Source organism: Ostrea edulis, chromosome 2 (genome assembly GCF_947568905.1).
Source record: "Ostrea edulis chromosome 2, xbOstEdul1.1, whole genome shotgun sequence".
Lineage (NCBI taxonomy): Eukaryota > Metazoa > Mollusca > Bivalvia > Ostreida > Ostreidae > Ostrea > Ostrea edulis.
The window spans coordinates 22,046,840-22,066,582 of NC_079165.1; the positions used below are offsets into that span (position 1 = coordinate 22,046,840).

General features: G+C 35.7%; 2 protein-coding genes across 2 annotated transcripts; both read left to right on the forward strand.

Moving 5' to 3' along the window:
- Nucleotides 1-6,358, forward strand: LOC125682608 (complement C1q-like protein 2). The gene is made up of 3 exons (XM_048923288.2): nucleotides 1-148; nucleotides 525-693; nucleotides 5,905-6,358. Exons 1-3 carry the CDS (start codon nucleotides 146-148, stop codon nucleotides 6,285-6,287), a joined length of 555 nt encoding a protein of 184 aa, XP_048779245.2. The 5' UTR covers nucleotides 1-145; the 3' UTR covers nucleotides 6,288-6,358.
- A 9,974-nt stretch (nucleotides 6,359-16,332) lies between these two features.
- Nucleotides 16,333-17,746, forward strand: LOC125682609 (complement C1q-like protein 3). The gene is made up of 3 exons (XM_048923289.2): nucleotides 16,333-16,459; nucleotides 16,558-16,717; nucleotides 17,301-17,746. The coding sequence occupies exons 1-3, from the start codon at nucleotides 16,430-16,432 to the stop codon at nucleotides 17,687-17,689; spliced, it is 579 nt and encodes a 192-aa protein (XP_048779246.2). The 5' UTR covers nucleotides 16,333-16,429; the 3' UTR covers nucleotides 17,690-17,746.
- The last annotated feature ends 1,997 nt before the right edge of the window (nucleotides 17,747-19,743 follow it).

The following is a 19,743-nucleotide window of genomic DNA, read 5'->3' on the forward strand; positions in this document are numbered from 1 at the left end:
ACTTGTAACAATGCCTCGTCGCTAATGATTAGTTTGCGTGACTTGTTTTGCAGTTCTACATTTACAAATATCTATATAAATATGTACATAAACAGCTGGTCTACATTCAATCGAACTCCGCTTTCATTGGATTTCCAAAGTGAAAATGGTAAGAAGCTTTTATAAAATTATCATATCTCTGTGTATTTGTCCAGGTTAAAGGTTGTGCGATGCTTGTATATATTTTTCTGTCTGTCTATCTGTCACATTGTAGTAAAAATCAATTTAGAAATTGTTACATTTCTATTTAATTAATTTCTAAAAATAATCATGTCAAATCAAATAAATTCTTACGAGCGTAAAACACTGGTTTTATGCTCGTACCAATTTGTTATTATTTTTTTAAACTTTAATCTACTTCATGATTCTTTATCAATGGAGTATCACTTCTTGTACAAAAAGCAAAATACCAACGTACACACACACACACACACACACACACACACACACACACAAATATCGTTTTGCTATTTTTTTGTTTTCAGACTCCTGCTCAACTCGGATATGGTGTTTGTTTTTTGTTCCATTTTTATGTTGCATTTGTCAATGGGGGCTGCCACAATGGAGTGACGAGAAGACTACTAGACAATCAATTTCTGTCCCTAAAGAAGTCTGTGAATATGATGACAGAAGCAAATAACTGCTATAGCAATAGTAAGTCAAATTTAGAGAGTTTTGTGTTGGTTAGACGTCACCCCATCTTTCCTGGTTGTTAGGGATTTTGTCGTATTACTAGCGTAAAACATGATTTCCATACCTTTCTTTAATCTTAAGGCTAATTTGTGTATAAAGATATGATAATATATAATCTTTCAAGTTACAGTGTGACAGTTAATGTTTGGATATTTTAGATTATAGACTCGTGTAGGTGAATATCGTTCATTTGAATAACATGTAACGAATATAATAAATGGTATTCGTTGGCTAAGAGAAGTAAGCATCCTCCTTTGACCAGTCACACCCACCGTGAGTCCTATACTTTGAATATGTAAGAAAATTCTGAAGGTTTCTCATAGGAGAAACTATCATACTTCTCCCGACTCGAATAAAAATATATCTTTAAATCAGCTGGAGAGATCAGCAAGTTCATTTATTACAACTAATCACGTGATATAAGAGGTATAATAAAACACATGTTACAAATATAAACATAAGTAAATAACGAGGAAGATCAAGTTTCAAAGAAATTTTTGAAAGCAATAATTCCAATAACCTCAATGAATGAATTACGGATATGTTCGATGGAAGAAAAGATATCATAATTTTTATTAGTGAGCGTAGGAATTCAAATATTGCACGCGTTCATTTATTTAATGCGCGAATTAATTCAATTCTTAAAGGCAAAAATTCCATTATTGAATGAATCATTGAATGCAAAAGTTCACTTACTGCGAGCAATAATTCAATTATTGGGGACAATAATACACTCGAAGATATCTTCAAATAGTTAGAAATATCTTTAATGATATGAATGTATGTTAATCTGGCAACCCATACCTACCTGCGTTGTCATATACCGGGTAATTACCAAATGTGAAAGACGGGGAGACTCTACTCGGATACAATCATACTTACAATGTACTAACCATTAAAACATATGTCTAGGACGGCATGATATGACAGTTTCGTAAATGAATCAGTTAACAGTCATAACATAATAGTGGCATAGCTATATAAAGAATGAACTTAAATTAGACAATTCTCACGTAATAAAATTAAATTGAAAGCGAAAGAGAGATTTAAGAAAAGAGAAGTTAGCTGACAGGTTCCGCTCTGAATAAACCTCGAACATCCATGGGATTTAGTCGATATAAAACAATTACTCACACTTTTGATGTCAATACTATGTTTTAATTACCTGACAAGTAAAATATTTATCAAGTTCTAAGGTGAATATTGCCCTTCTAAAATAGCTAAAGCATCATAATGACAGAGAAATTTTCAAAATTTGTTTTACTTTACTATTGAATAATTCTAAACATCGAAAACCTATCTTACGAAACGATAACTGGTCGGTCATTTTTGTTTACATCTAAAGGGCAAGACCTAGTGGAAAGTGACTAGAAGCATGATTTTTTATTGGATGACCCAAAAATATTAAACGTACCGATTTGGGAACTCCTAATTCATTTTTGCTCCGATGTTGGAAAAATCAAATCTAATGTTCACCTCGAAGGTACATGAAGGTGAATAACTTTTTTAAAGGATATTTAAGGAATGACTTGAATTCTGGGGCAAGCGGATTGTAAAGCGTAAACTGACCCAAATCGTATATTATGCCCCAGAATTAAAGCCATTCCTTATAATTTAATGCAACAGACAAATGTACTAACCTTCGTTTATCAAGATGTACATAAACTCGGAAAAATACAAGTCAACTGAGCCGCGCAGTGATTCACTTAGCAACAACGACGAAATGTCTCTAGATGTGAAAGCAGCCATCTTAGTTCTACGGGACCTATTTATCAAAATATTGTAAACGTAGTTATTGAAGGTGAAGTTTGAAGTTTGTCATGACAAAAAATATGTGTAGGCTATGCATGGAATGCGTATTTAGCTGCCCTTTACATATCGACTTTGAAATTGCTCAACTCCGATTGATTGAGAAAATACGGGAAATTGCATTGTTTAGGCCTATCCAAAATAAGTCTTCAAATATCAGAATATGCAATAATTTGCGGCTTTTAACTTTATGAAAATTTCTACTACATGAAAACTTACCCTTGCATGCAATGTTGTTGCTAATAGTAAATCCGAAACAAGAAAATATGTATACAAGCAAGTGACAAATCGTGATCCACATGTACATTTCAATGTGACTGATGCCATTTGATAACAAGAGATCCATGGGCTACATCGCTCACCTGAGTCACCTTGGTCCATATCAGAAGACCTTCTATATATATTTGCATGTAAAACCTTAGTCCTTATTATGGCCCCAACCTACCCCTGGAGGCCATAGTTTTTGCAAACTTGAATCTAAACTATGTCAGAAAGCTTTCATGTAAATGTGAACTTCTTTGGCCCAATGGTTCTTGAGAAGAAGATATTTAAAGATTTCTCCTATATATTTGTATGTAAAACTTTGATCCCCCCTTGTGGCCCCATCCTACCCCCAGGGACCATGATTTGAACAAACTTGAATCTGCACTATATCAGAAAGCTTTCATGTAAATATCAGCTTTTCTGGCTCAGTGGTTCTTGAGAAGAAGATTTTTAAAACAAATTCTTATATATTTATATGTCAAACTTCGATCCCCTATTATGACCCCATCCTACCAAAGGGGGCCAGGATTTGAACAAACTTAACTCTGCTCTATGTTAGGAAGTTTTTCATGTAAATATCAGCTTTTCTGGCTCAGTGGTTCTTGAGAAGAAGATTTTTTAAGATTTTCTCTATATATTTGTATATAAAACTTTGAACCCCTATTGTGGCCCCATCCTACCCCCGGAGGCCATCATTTTACCAAACTTGAATTTGCACTATATCAGGAAGCTTTCATGTGAATATCAGCTTTTCTGGCTCAGTGGTTCTTGAGAAGAAGATTTTTAAAGAATGTCCCTATATATTTGTATGTAAAACTTTGATCCCCTATTGTGGCCCCATCCGACCCCCAGGGGCTATGATTTGAACAAACTTAAAACTGCACTATGTCAGAAAGCTTTCATGTAAATCTCAGCTTTTCTGACTCAGTGGTTCTTCAGAAGATTTTTAAAGATTTTCCCTATATATTTGTTTGTAAAACTTTGATCCCCCTTGTGGCCCCATCCTACCCCCGGGGGCCATCATTTTAACAAACTTGAATCTGCATTATATCAGGAAGCTTTCATATAAATCTCAGCTTTTCTGGCTTAGTGGTTTTTGAGAGGAAGATTTTTAAAGATTTTCCTATATTTTTGTATGTAAAACTTTGATCCCCCTTGTGGCCCCATCCAACCCCTGGGGGCCAGGATTTTAACAAACTTGAATTTGCACTATGTCAGAAAGCTTTCATGTAAATATCAGCTTTTCTTGAGAAGATTTTTACAGATTTTTCCTATATATTTGTATGTAAAACTTTGATCCCCTATTGTGGCCCTATCCGACCCCCGGGGGCCAGGATTTGAACAATTTAGAATTTGCACTATATCAGGAAGCTTTCATATAAATATCAGCTTTTCTGGCTCAGTGGTTCTTGAAACGAAGATTTTTAAAGATTTGTCCTATATATTTGAATGTAAAACTTTGATCCCCTTCTGGCCCCATCCTACCCCCGGGGACCATCATTTTAACAAACTTGAATCTGCATTATATCAGAAAGCTTTTAAATAAATCTCAGCTTTTCTGGCTCAGTGGTTCTTGAAAGGAAGATTTTTAAAGATTTTCCTATATTATTTGTATGTAAAACTTTGATCCCCTATTGTGGCCCCATCCGACCCCCTGGGGGCCAGGATTTGAACAATTTAGAATCTGCACTATATCAAGAAGCTTTCATATAAATTTCAGCTTTTCTGGCTCAGTGGTTCTTGAAACGTAGAGTTTTACAGATTTTTCCTATATATTTGTATGTAAAACTTTGATCCCCTATTGTGGCCCCATCCGACCCCTGGTGGCCAGGATTTTAACAATTTCAAATCTGCACTATATCAGAAAGCTTTCATGTAAATCTCAACTTTTCAGGCTCAGTGGTTCTTGAGAAGAAGATTTTTAAAGATTTCTCCTATATATTTGTATATAAAACTTTGATCCCCTATTGTGGCCCCAACCGACCCCTGGGGGCCAGGATTTGAACAATTTAGAATTTCCACTATATCAGGAAGCTTTCATATAAATCTCAGCTTTTCTGGCTCAGTGGTTCTTGAGAAGAAGATTTTTAAAGATTTTTCCTATATATTTGTATGTAAAACTTTGATCCCCTATTGAGGCCCCATCCGACCCCCGGGGGCCATGATTTTAACAATTTAGAATCTGCAGTACCTAATAAAGCTTATGTATAAATTTCATCTTTTCTGGCCCAGTGGTTCTTGAGAAGAAGATTTTTTAATGACTCTACTCTATTTTTACCTTTTCTTGATTATCTCCCCTTGGAAGGTTGCCTGGCCCTTTATTTTAACAATTTAGAATTCCCTTAACCGAAGGATGTTTTGTGCCAACTTTGGTTGAAATTGGCCCAGTGGTTTTTGAGAAGAAGTCAAAAATGTTTAAAGTTTACAGACGGACGGACGGACGCCAGAATACGTGTGATCAGAATAGCTCACTTGAGCTTTTAGCTCAGGTGAGCTAAAAATGTGACCTATAATTTTTTTTGTTTGCTTTGTTGATAGGCGGATCAAACAAGCAATCCTCTCCCTTTTCTCCAGGGAAAAATGTATTTCAAAATAAACAGGGCAATGTTGACTTGGTTAGTATTTAATTCGAAAATATCATCTTTGTTTTAATCTATTATTTGACCATCATACATAGAAAGCTGTAAATACAGTTCAGTCATTTGCGTAAATGGATTCTATATACCTCTTGCTTGACAACGAGAAAACAATCTGTGTATTAAATCAAAGTATCTCATTGCACATGTTGACTTTCTGTTCCATAGAAGAACCAAAAATGTGATATGATATAAATGTAGAGAGAAAAAGATAGTTCCGACAACTGGTTGTCAAGGAGGGTGTCCCCATACTAAACCAGATTATACAAAAATAACCTGCGTTCCTTAATTTGAATTTGACCAATCAGAGACTAGAATATATTAAGAATTAAATTACAATATATGTATATATAATTGTGAAGTTGAACATAATCAACCTTGGCATTTTCCATTAAGTCCGCGTCATTGATAATCAGAATAAAGAAAATATCAATTAAAAAAATATTTTCCTAATAATTTGCAGTGCCTGCTGCATTTTATGCCCAAATGAAGTCCACCAAAACGTTCTCAGGAGGCTCCATAATCGTCTTCGACGAAGTGGTTACCAACCAAGGAAATGTGTACAATTCCGCCACGGGAAAGTTCACGGCACCAACAAAGGGCGTCTACCTGTTTACCTGGTCTGCAATGAGTGATCCTGGTAAGATGTCACATCCACATTTGTATGTCAACGGAAAAGTAACGGGACAAACTGCCGACAATAATTCAAGAGGTCGAGGTTACATAAATGCAAGCAACACAGCCGTGGTGGTACTGAAGAAGGGGGATATTGTATGCATTAGGGACCCTAATACAGCACAATACAGGGGAAAATACTCAAGTTTCAATGGCGTCCTCCTGGGTTAACATCTAGTCATCGGTTGCCTTGAATTGTACATGTAAAGAAATTCAATAAATTTTGTCTTTAAAAAATGAAAGTATCAAGATTTTCATTTTTCATTATCTTATCAATACGAATTCGCATTTTTATAAATTCTACTTTGCTATGAATACACATTCACAACTTTATAAATACATATTCGCTTTTTCATAAATACACATTCTCTGTTTCATAAATACACATTCGATATTTCATAAATACACATTCACTATTTCATAAATGTACATTCGCTATTTCATAAGTACACATTCCCTATTTCATAAATACACATTCGCTATTTCATAAATACACATTCACAATTTCATAAATACATATTTGCTATTTCATAAATACACATTCTCTATTTCATAAAAACACATTCGCTATTTCCTAAATACACATTCGCTATTTCATAAATTCTCAAATGAAAGGTGAAGATAACGAACAGTGATCAATCTCATAACTCCTGTACGCAATACAAAATAGATAGTTGGGCAAGCACGGACCACTGGACACACCAGAGAAGGGATCAGGTGCCTAGAAGGAGTAAGCATCCCCTGTCGACCGATCGCACTCGCCGTGAGCCCTATATCCTGATCAGGTAAACGAAGTTATCCGTAGTCAAAATCAGTGTGCAAAGAACGGCCTAACAATCGGTATGAAACACATCAGACAGCATTTGACCCAATGTTAGGTTGTATTGACGAACTAGATCGTTATAACAACCATAGAATTTGCGAAATGCTGACTTCAATCGAGACTGTTGTAGCCCCTGTACCATCAACTTGTTTGTAAGTAGCTTGCCTCGATTTAAAAAATGACTATACGCAGAACAAGCTCTTGCGTATCGAATCAGTTGAGAGATATAAACACATATGTCATATCCCAATCAATTCATAAATACACATTCGGTATTTCGTAAATTTGATAAATTAAATTTAGCTATATTTATATTACCTTTTTCATGGCAACAAGACACGTATTGTTTCACAAATACACATCAATTCATCATGTCCTTACGTATTAAAAGTTACAAAATGGCTGATTACATACAAACTTTACCTAAACTATCATCCTAAACTAACACATGACCAGAGAACGAAAATTAAATTGTCCCTCGTAATCCATTACATACTTATTGTAACAGTGTGGAATGCCACGTTACATTTCCTAGCTACATGTAAAGGTATATCAAAAACAAATCAAATACCATTTTAGTTTTATTGGGATATGACATGCAGTTAGTCACGTGATCAAATCCTATAATATTCGAAAAACTTACTAGTTAGATTTCACCACTTACATGTATCCACTGCATGGATGTCATATCCCATATCATTCCTTCTGACTTGTGTCATTGTTGACCTTCCATACTTTGTTAGTTCATAAACAACAACAAAATTCAAGATCGTGCAACACGGCAGATGTGTATCACCAAATTCTTTTAGAATACCATGTACTACAACTTTAGATATAGATGGCTACATTTGTTGCTACAAAAAGATCTAAAATGTTTGAGAAAGCAGAGTAGAACCGTGCCATATAAACAAATGGAGTAAATACTTCTACTGGCTAACCTGGGCGATCAACATATGGCAAATTACTAACACAGATTTGGACATAATTTGGTAACAATCAGTAGCATTAAAGTTAGTGTCACACTTGCGCACTCACTCACCACCCTAGAAAAACCAGTCTTACTAGCACACCCCTTCTTTCCCAGACTCTCTGATATTAACCATTCAAGCTAGGAATTAAACTTCACACAGCAAATGGATGAATAATTCTGTCTCAAAAAACACGCTGGTCCATTAAGATTAATGACTGTCATGAATGCAATAATTATCTCGTAACATTTGATGAGAGAGAGACCAGTAAAAGTATATAGAATAAAAAGAAAAGATGAAGATTACGAACAGTGATCAAACTCATAACTCCTATAAAGGTGAAGATAACGAACAGTGATCAATCTCATAACTCCTATAAAGGCGAAGATAACGAACAGTGATCAATCTCATAACTCCTATAAAGGTGAAGATAACGAACAGTGATCAAACTCATAACTCCTATAAGGAATACAAAAGTAAGAGTTGGGCAAAGCAGAGGTGGGATCAGGTACCTAAGAGGAGTAAGCATGCCCTATCGATCGGTCACACCCGTCGTGAGCCCTATATTTTGATCAGATCACTGTGCCACGAATGTTTTAACAATCGGTATGAAACACGTCAGACAGTATTTGACCCAATGATATATTGTATTGACAAACTAGATCATTATAACGACCATAGAATTTGCGAAATGCCGACTTTAAACAAGACAGTTGAAACCCCTGTAACATCAACTTGTTTGTCAGTAGCTTGTCTCAATATAAAAACTGATAATACGCAGAACAAGCTCTTGTGTATTGAATCACTTGAGAGATATAAACACTATATGCAGGTGATAATGGAATATTACTGCATAAATATGGGAAGTTGACGATGGAGAAGCCGAAATAATCCCGTTTGTCATACAGTTAAGTTGTCAGTTTGCCGTTAATGTCTATTTTCAATAAAATATCTAAGTATGAAGCAGAAGTGGACGACTCTGTAGTGTCTTTTATTTCGAGCTCACCATGATATATCGAATCGACACATGAATGAAAGTTATTATTGTTAATAGACAAAACGTCGTCGATATATCTAAATGTCGAATTGAAGGCCACAGCAAGAGATTTTTTCTTCTCACGTAGAAGCCCTTGAATAAATTCTGCTTATGAATATAGAAAAAGGTCAGCTAATAAAGGTGCACAATTTCGTGTCCATGGGAATTCCAGCAGACTGTTGGAAAACCTGATCACCAAAGAGAACGAAGATATTGTCAATGAGGAACTCTAGCATATTCTTTATTTCAATTTCAGAGTACTTGTGCGTGGAATCAGAGTGGTGTTTAACAAAGTACGTTTTTGGGTGACTGATCACTAGACATGAATATTTTCTTTTTTCATTTTTGTTGACGAAGCAACTGTTTATGATGTCAAAAGGATAGTCTTTAATTTATCGTGGGGAATTGTCGTGTATATGAGATTGATCTTCGCCTTTCATAGTATTGAAAAGTCATAGGTTTTGATGTTTTTGATTTGGGAAAAGTTTTGCAATTTCAAGTTTACTAAAAGTTCTTTAGAATTTTTTAGAATCCACATTTGATTAACACCACTTCTGGCATATGTAGTCGTACAGTACGTTTGAAGTTTCTCCTTCACAGCTGTTAATATTTTCGTGAGGAGCAAAGATAGGGGTTGGTAGAGCACTTTCTGGATCCAGCAATGTATATTTGTTTGTAAGGGTTTTTATGTAGTTTAGGAATCCAGCATAGGTACGCTAACTCATATTCATTCGACCCATTGACTGGGATATTAAATGTGTCTAAAACTGAGACATGGTGTTTAAGAATTTCATCTTTTGAAAGGGCAGTTGGAGTATAAGTACGATTACCAAAAGTGAAATTAATGCCAAGTTCGTTTATAATACAGTTGTAATAATGAGCCTTACAAACAAAGACAATGTTGTTACTAGCTTTGTCAGCACGAACCAAAACATATTCCTCATGTAACCTATCTAATTCTTTGATCACTTCTGGTTTACTAAACACAGAAGGATAGATGGTACGTACTTTTGTTTTAATATGTCTAATGCGGGATTTTAATATTCCTCCTATGCTTTTAACCCATTTTGACAATGTATCAAGTTCTTTTTCATATTTAGCCCATTGTCTGGCATAATCTTCTACAGAATTCATAATAGAGATGAAGTTCTGTCGCCAATTAAAAGACCGAGGTTCTCTGTATTTAGGACCTTTTAGAATAAGCATCTACAGTAAGTTTAAATTGCTTTTAAAAAATCTGGAGCCGAAAGAACTGGACTAATCATGAGAACAGAATTAATTTTACAAAACGATTCGCCGCAGTCTTTTGTCCATACAAATTTAGCTCTCTTTTGCAATAAGTTGGTAAGTGGACCAACTGTTGAAGAAACATTTGGACAAGATTTTCTGTAAAAGCCTGCCATGCCCAAAAATTTCTTCAACTCTTTCTTGTTTGTAGGAATCGGGAACTTTGTAATAGCCTCCACTTTAGCCATAATAGGTGTAACATAACCCTGACCTACTTTATGACCTAAATACTCTACAGTACCATGGCAAAAGCCACTCTTTGCAAGGTTCACCGCTAAGTTTGCTGGCAGAATGTCAAAGAATGCACGCATGATTTGGAGATGTTCCTCCCATGTGTCGCTGTATATGATAGCATCATCAATGTAGGCTTCACATCCTTGAAGGTCATGTAGAAGGGAATGAATCATCCGCTGAAAAGTCGCTGGAGCATTTTTCATACCAAACAGCTATCTGGCTCTTTCAGTCAATGGAATTTGCCAGTAATCCTTCAACAGATCAATTTTTCTGACAATTTGTCATTTCCGATTTTGTCAATAGTCATCAATTCTAGGAATCGGATAAGAGTCTGTTTTCGTGACAGAATTCACTGTTCTAAAGTCAGTACATAATCGGTATGTCCCATCAGGTTTCAGTACTAGAATGAAAGGTGAGCTACAGTCACTTTTACATGGTTCGATAATGTTATTGTCCAGCATGTACTGCACTTTTGTTCTTAAGTACTGCAATTTTAATGGATTTAAACAATAGGGATGCTGTTTGATGGGCAAAGTGGCACCAACTATAACATCATGACATTCGTCTATTGTAGAACATCCGAGAATATTGGGGGATAATTAGGATAGTTAGGATAATTAGGCATACGACGCTTAACTTGTTCTCTTTGGTGAATATTCGAATGTCCAAGTTTGGTATCCAGATTGGCAAGAATTCCAGAGTTCTTTAAACGGACATTCTGGTTGAAGTCTTTTTCACAAGTTTCTAAACTAATTTCATTCTCAGTACAATTTTGTAATATCTTAACATTGGCTAAAGTGGAAACTGATTTTACAGAATTTCGGTCACATCTATCAAAATACTCTTTCAACATGTTAATGTGACAAACTCGTTTTTCTTTACAGGAACAGGTAAAAATACAGGAACCTTATCACCTGGTTTAAAAACTTTTTTCCAAGCATCTTTGTCATACCAAACTTTCATTTTGGCTTGAGAACTCTTGAGATTTTATTGTGCTAATTTACAAGCATTATGAAGTCTCTTTTTGAAATTTGATACATAGTCTAAAAGATTAAGAGCACTGGTTTCAGGTAGCTATTTTTTCTTTCAGCAATTTCAAAGGACCTCTAACTGTATGACCAAACACTAATTCAAAGGGATTGAATCCTAGAGACTCTTGAACTGCTTCTCTTGCCTTTATCATACTGATAACAATGTTTTCATCATATTTAAAGGGTTTGATGGAAGCGTTTAAGTGCCCCCTGAGACTCGGGATGATAACACCTAACTCATGAATGACCTGTTGAAACAACCCTGACATGAAATTTGAACCTTGGTCTGACTTAATTGCTCCTACAAAACTGAAAAAACTTGGTAAGGGCCTTAACTATGGTCTTTGTCTTAATATTCCTTAGAGGTATAGTTTCAGGGACGTACACATGATAGTAATTAAATACTGGTTCCCTGGCCTAGTTTTTTGCAAGTGTCCTACACAATCTATTAACACCCTACTGAATGATTCTTCAAATGTTGGAATGGGTTGTAGAGGGGCAGGTGGAATTTTCTGATTATGTTTACCTACCATCTGGAAAACATGACTTGCAAAATTCAGAAACAACCTTTCTTAACTTAGGCCAATAAAAATGACTCAGAATTCTGTTACAAGTCTTATTGACTCCTAAATGACCTGCCATGGGTGTATCATGAGCCAAACTCATGATGTCCCTACGATATAGCACTTGGACCACTATCTGGTGAACGACGCCCCCCTACTTCATCCAGTGGTTCGTCAGGTGGTCGCCATTTTTTCATAAGGATCCCGTCGTTGGTATAGAAACACTCTCTAACTTTAAAACCTGGTATGACTTGGTAGCCACCAGCTAAATCCTTTCCTAGCAACAAGAAAACGCCTTGAACAGGAGAAGTAGGCCGAACACCTACGATAACTGGTCCAGTAATCAAATCTGATTTCCGATAATTTCTATGTAAGGGAACATCAATGACGCCTAGGTCAACACCCTGTAATAAAACTGACCCACTAGTAGAAGTCTGTTCAGACAAAGGCAAAACATTATCTAACAACAAAGTCTGTGCAGCACCAATATCTCTCAAAATCTGAACAGGTTTAACTTCACTAGAACCATTGAGTGAAACAAATCCTTAAGACAAAGAGGGCTTATAATCCTCGATAGAATTAACAGAACTGGACTTTGAACCCTGAACATCAGGGATGTCATAAAAAAGCGAAACAAAAGCTTTCCTATCATTTGTAAATGTGTACAAGCATGTGACTGTGGTTTGTCAATGTCTTTTTTTTTCTCTTAAACTTAAAGCATTCATTAATCAGATGACCTTTTTTCTTACAATGAGTACAAGTAGGAAGCGATCCTACACCAGATAAACCTTTAGAACGTACTAACCTGTCTCGACATCGAACCACTGTAAAGTGATGACTCGGAACTAGATTGACAGGTCGACAGGGGATGTTTACTCCTTCTAGGCACCTGATCCAAACTCTGGTACATCAAGGGTCCGTGTTTGCCCAACTCTCTATTTCGTATTGCTTATGGGAGTTACGAGATTGATCACTGTTCGTTATCCTCACCTTTCATTGAAACTCTGAAGCACTCTTTTTTTTAATCTGAGTCTACACTTTTTGATGAAATAATAGCTTGAGGTTTTGCTACAAACTTCTTCGTATGAGAGAGAGTATAATTATCTGAAATAACTGCAGCTTCTTTAAGAGTTGTAACATTCTTATCTTCTAAATATATTCTCTAATCCTGATGAACACACTCCTTAAACTCTTCTATTAAGATGAGTTAACGAAAGTTATTGAAAGTGTCATGAATTCTATTAGATCTCACCCATTAATCAAATAAATCGTCTTTTTCTCTAGCAACTTCAACATGTGTTTGATTGTCATTCATAACTTTTTTTTAAAATCCCGGCCTTGACTTTGTCATAATCTGACCTCTCAGCTATGGCGAGCGCCGAGGAAACGTCGGTCGCTTTGCCAATCAAAACACCTTGTAACAAAGTGGACCAAATCGGCCGTGTCCATTTCGAATTTTTTGCAACTTTTTCAAATTGAGGAAAATATCTATTAACTGATTTTGCTTGAAATTTCGGAACTACGTGTAACCTGATATTTTTAGTTGCATCGAATTCATTTCTAACAGGTAAGGCTTCAGATTTCTGTTGTAAATTTAATTTTTCTAATTCAAATTGTCTTTCTCTCTATGCTCTTTCAGTCTCGACTTGCATTTTTTCTCGTTCAAATTGTCTTTCTTTCTCTCGTTCCCCTCTTTCCTTTTCTTTGTTCCTCTCCTTTATTAGCTGATTTGTTTCTATATTCATATGAAGCAGAATTTATTCAACAACTTATACGCGAGAAGAAGAAATCTCTTGAAATAAAAAATATGCTGGAGTTCCACATAAACAATATCTTCGTAGTCTTTGGTGATTAAGTTTTCCAACAAGCTGTTGGGATTCTCATGGGCACGAATTGTGCTCATTTGTTAGCTGACCTGTTTTTTTTCTTTTAAAACAGAATTTATTTTAAAAACCTCTACGTGAGAAGGAAAAAACTCTTGTTGTGGCTTTCAATTCGACATTTAGATATATCGACGACATTTTGTCTATTAACAATGATAACTTTCATTCATACGTCGATTCGATATATCCCTGTGAGCTCGAAATAAAAGACACCACAAAGTCGTCCCTTCTGCTTCATACTTAGATATTTTATTGAAAGTAGATATCAACGGCAAACTAACAACTCACCTTTATGATAAAAGGGATGATTTCTGCTTCTCCATCGACAAGTTCCCATATTCATGTAGCAATATTCCATTATTACCTGCTTAAACGGTGAAGATAACGAATAGTGATCAATCCCATAACTCCTATAATGTAAAACTTATACGGTACCAATTTTGATGCACCAGATGCACATTTCGACAAATAATGTCTCTTCAGTGATGCTCTACCGAAATGTATAAGCAATACAAAATAGAGAGTTGGGCAAACACAAAACCCTAGACACACCAGAGGCAGGATCAGGTGCCTAGGAGGAGTAAGCATCCCCTGTCGACCGGTCACACCCGCCGTGAGCCATAAATCTTGATAAGATAAACGGAGTTATCCGTAGTAAAATCAGTGTGCAAAGAACGGCCTAACTATCGGTATGAAGCATGTCAGACAGCATTCGACCGAATGATATGTTGTATTGGCAAACTAGATCGTTATAACGAGTTGCTATTTGCCATTAACATTTATGCTCAATAGAATATCTAAGTAGGAAGCAGATGTGGAGGACTCGGTGGTGTTAAAAGATATAATCGAGAAAGTGTTAATAGACACAAATAATATAATTATATCTTCATATTCATTTGACAGTCGCTTCTAATGTTCCACGTCTTTCTTTAGTGACAGAATCTATATATTTTCGAAAGTCTCCACCGTTTGTTTACATATGCAAGGTGAAGATAACGAAGAGTGATCAATCTCATAACTCCTATAAGCAATACAAAATAGATAGTTGAGCAAACACGGACCCCTGGACATACCAGAGGTGGGATCAGGTGCTTAGGAGGAGTAAGCATCCCCTGTTGACCGATCAGACCCGCCATGAGCCCTATATCCTGATCAGGTAAAAGGAGTTATCCGCAGTCAAAATCAGTGTGTCAAGAACGGCTTAACAATCGGTATGAAACACGTCAGACAGCATTTGACCCAAAGATAGGTTGTATTGAGGAACTAGGTCGTTATAACCATAGAATTTGCGAAATGCTGACTTCAATCGTGACTGTTGAATCCCCTATACCATCAACTTGTTTGTCAGTAGTTTACTTCAATTTATAAACTGACTATACGCAGAACAAGCTCTTGAATATCGAATGAGTTGAGATACAAAAACACCATATGCAGGTGATAATGGAATTTTGCTGCATGAATATGGGAAGTTGACGATGGAGAAGCTGAAATCATCCCATTTGTCATACAGTTGAGTTGTCATATATGATACCACATGTAAAACTGAATTACATGTAGCAGATATTTCTTTAAAAAACGTTTCATTCCACTAAAACTGTATGTACATTTCTACAAACGAATCACATTAAAATGGAGTGAACAGAAATGACAGCAATTGTGGTACTTGTCCCACGTAGTCGGTAACATACCGGATGTGATTCACATTTGATTATGAAAATTTAGTGCCAACATCCCAATTATTTTTCCGACTGGACAGAAAAGGCCAAGCGATGTTCCGAAATTGGTTTACATCATTCATTTCGTTACGTCACACTGATTAATGCTGACAGATACTCGCACAGTACTACCCTTTTGTACCCGAAGTAACAGGCACAAACTATTCATAAGGTCAGCTTGTTTTTCTTTTTACCTTGGGTATATTTTGTTTATAGAACACCATTTTTATTATAGATATCTAAAACGAATGCCAGTGCTCGTAGTGCATTGAACTTGTGCGACTGTCACTGATGTGTTTCAATATATATGTGTATGTATGTATGTGATCTGACTTATGTGGAATTGAATGTATACCTATATTGTATGAAAAACGTCAAACTTAAAACAAATAATTCGTTTATAACATACTAGCTACGCCCTAGATTAATCTGTGAATTAGTTCGTCATTTTAAAACTAGTATTTGTAACATATGTTCAAAACATAATGGAACAGTAAGGTATTAATATATTCATACAAAAATGAATTAAATGGCGTCATCTGAAAGGTGAAGATAACGAACAGCGATCAATCTTATAACTCTTATAAGCAATACATAATAGATCGTTGGGCAAACACGGACCCCTGGACACACCAGAGGTGGCATCAGGTGCCTAGGAGGATATCATGCACATGATGTATTACAAAGTAACCAAGGCAAACAACAGGTGCATGTGCGCCCGTATGATGCATGCGTATATATTTCCTTAAAAACGATCATATTATACGAATCACATGAGAGTGAGTGGAAAGAATAGAAATATGGTAAGTTGTTTTTTTTCTTCTAAGCATTAATTTTAACGATACTAAAATACTTAGCAATTATTGTTGTTTAATGGACAATCAAATGTTTTATTTTCTAGATGTTGACCAATACAGTCGGGTTCATTTGTTTGGTTTCCTATATCGCAATTGTCAATTGCAACTGCTACAATAACCAAATGGTGAAGAAGTTATTCAAACAGCAAATGAATGCCATGGAAAATTCCATCAACGGTATTGTAGACTCCTATTCAAATTATGGTAAGCACTTCAAATGATTATTATTTATCATTATTTATTCATATTCTTTCTTTCTCCCTTACCCCGGGGAGATCCGGCTTAGAATAGGTCCTCAGTATCCCCTTGCTTGTCGTAAGAGGCGACTAAATGGGGCGGTCCTTCGGATAAGATCACAAAAACCAAGGTCCCGTGTCACAGCAGGTGTGGCACGATAAAGATCCCTCCCTGCTCAATGGCCATAAGCGTCGAGCATAAGTCTAAATTTTGAAGCCCTTCACCGGCAGTGGTGACGTCTCCATATGAGTGAAATATTCTCGAGAGGGACGTTAAAAAATATTCAATCAATCAATCATAATTTCTCCCTTTCTCTCTTCTTGATTAAATCTAGATAATGCAAATAAGCAACATGATGCACCATCTGATTGGTATTCAAAGGTAACAATCTGCTACTTCAGAAACATCCCAGGATAAAGATGAGAGTAGCGGATCGTAAAGCTTGGTCACGTGACATTCTAACTTGATTATTTGGTTTGGTTTAAATTTTTGAATTGTTAGAAATTATGTCTCACTGTAATGTAAATTGGGATTTTCTTCTTTTTTTAAGTTAATGTTGCATTTCATGTCTTCATGGGGACTCAAAAAGAATACCAGAAAGGAGTAGTTTGGATTTATGACCAAGTAGTTACGAACACAAAGAATGGATACGATACTACAACAGGGAAATTTACAGCCCCTGAAAGAGGTGTGTACCTGTTTACGTTCAACACTCTCAGTAACCCTGGGAAAATGTCTCATGGTGGCCTACATCTGAACGGAACAGTCAAAACGTGGCAAGCTTGTAACAACAGTGGAGGAAATAATGTATGGAAAACTTGCAGCGACTCGGCAACACTTTTACTGGAGAAGGGTGACACTGTGTATATTGCAGATCATTTGGGATCTGCTACCGTTCGAGAAAAGTACACATCATTCACTGGAGTTCAGATCAGTTAGAATATGAGACATTTTCTCATATGTCAAGTTATTGAATAAAACGATTTCATTAAATCATTTACTCTTTTGAAATATCAACTCAGTGGTAGATAAGCTTGGCTAGTCGACTGCTCTCTCTCTCTCTCTCTCTCTCTCTCTCAATAGTTTGCGAAAGCCATCATCGATATTTTGTTATTGTCTTTGAACATTCCTACCTCGCAAAAAATATGAAGGTTCTCTGGAAATGTAATATCATGATAATATCTATCATAGAAAAATTGGCAGTTCGCGAGGAAGGGAGCTGAATTTTTAAAAAAAGCTCCATTTCTTATTATAAAGCTCTGTGTTAATGTTACGTTTTATATCTCTTTGACAAAAAAATCTTAGTGCGAATTCAATCCTGTTTTAATTTACATTAAATCTACATGAATTCAAACAGGAGAATATTTGTTAAATGTTAAGTGTCATTTTTAGGAAAATGATTGTTATTATACTTTGTTGTGTATGTCTGGTTAGATCGGAATCTTACCACACGTGTGTTGATAACAAATTATCATAACTAAAAGATATCAACGTGCAGCGGACTTTCTTACGCGGGGTGATAGTGTTCGCTGATTTTAGCGGTTTGGAATCATGCCGTCAAACCTTGGACCCAAATGAATACGTAATTTTGTGAGAAGGATAACTCTGTCAGAAGTACATGTAGCATTTTTCATCTTGGAAGGTAAACAAATATAGACTACAAGATTTTTATGTCGGTTGTATCGAACAACAGTAAAACATTTTATCATTAGTAATTAACAGTTGCTTATTAATTCTATGTTTTGGAACTCCATATCCACCAAACTATATTCTGCTAAAATTATAAATACATATGAGCTAGAAAATTGCCAAGTTCACACCCATGGAGAAACCCTCTATACGGTAATAGTTTTCCTGACCGCAAGACCATAAACTGAGAATAGAGTTAAGTCTAAATTTCGAATCTAACTAACTTTGAAATAATTTTCACAAACAAATAAAATTTCCATCATAAGGGCGAACATAACACGAGACGAAAATAACCCAATACACAGCAAGTAATTAAAAGTTTGACTTGAGTCTATTCTCAGCTTATGATAATGCTGCCAGGTCCAATCAAGGGTGAACGGGGGGGTTGGGGGGGGGGGGTTGTTACCATGAGGCCGACATTAGGCGTTGTCACAGTAACACATCCTCCCTTTTGGACGACCTAGAGACCTAGCAGACTGCTAAATCAATGTATTTACTAAATAAACAAAGAAGAATACATCTGTCCTAGAAGATAGAGGGGACATCCATTATGATTATCTATTAAGAGGGGCATTGGATGTCAAAGTCATATTTACCGATTGTAACCAAAATGACTAATTTAAAAACAGCTTTACGTTGCATAAAAATCACTTACTCACATATCAAAGTCTATACATCTTGCAACTTTTTGTTAAAATCTTGACTTTGGAATTTCTTTATAGAAACAATGCCAAAGCATTATTGTATCAGTATGGAAGTAAATATTTCATTTCAGAGAAATCTTACATAATTTTCATAAAATTCCATTGAAGGTAACTTTCTTCACTCTCAAACGTTTTCTTAATTTTTAATACATTCCAGTGTTATGGGTCAGACCAAACCCTTAATATAGCGCAGCAGAATTTACTAACAAAAGACATTTAAACAATAAATAAGATTTATTGATAAAGAATTGTAACAATGGCAAAATAATAACTTACGGTAGTTGAACAATAAATCCGAACAGAATCTACACTCACAAAAATAGTAATTCCAGAATCCTAGTTCCCAGTATAATAATCCAAATGCATAGAAAGTATATAACCAGAGCTTTTCTTTATCATAAGAATTATAATGCGCGCATTAATTCAATTAAAGAGAGCAATAATTGAATTGATGATATCTTCAATTCTTTGAGTTTATGTTAATTTGGCGCTCCATATTGCTGTGTTTATTAGTTGTTAAAACTTTTAGAATATTTTTAATGTAAATGATAATAATAGCTACTGCATATAGCTAAAGCATTGGCCGATATCTCTGAACCT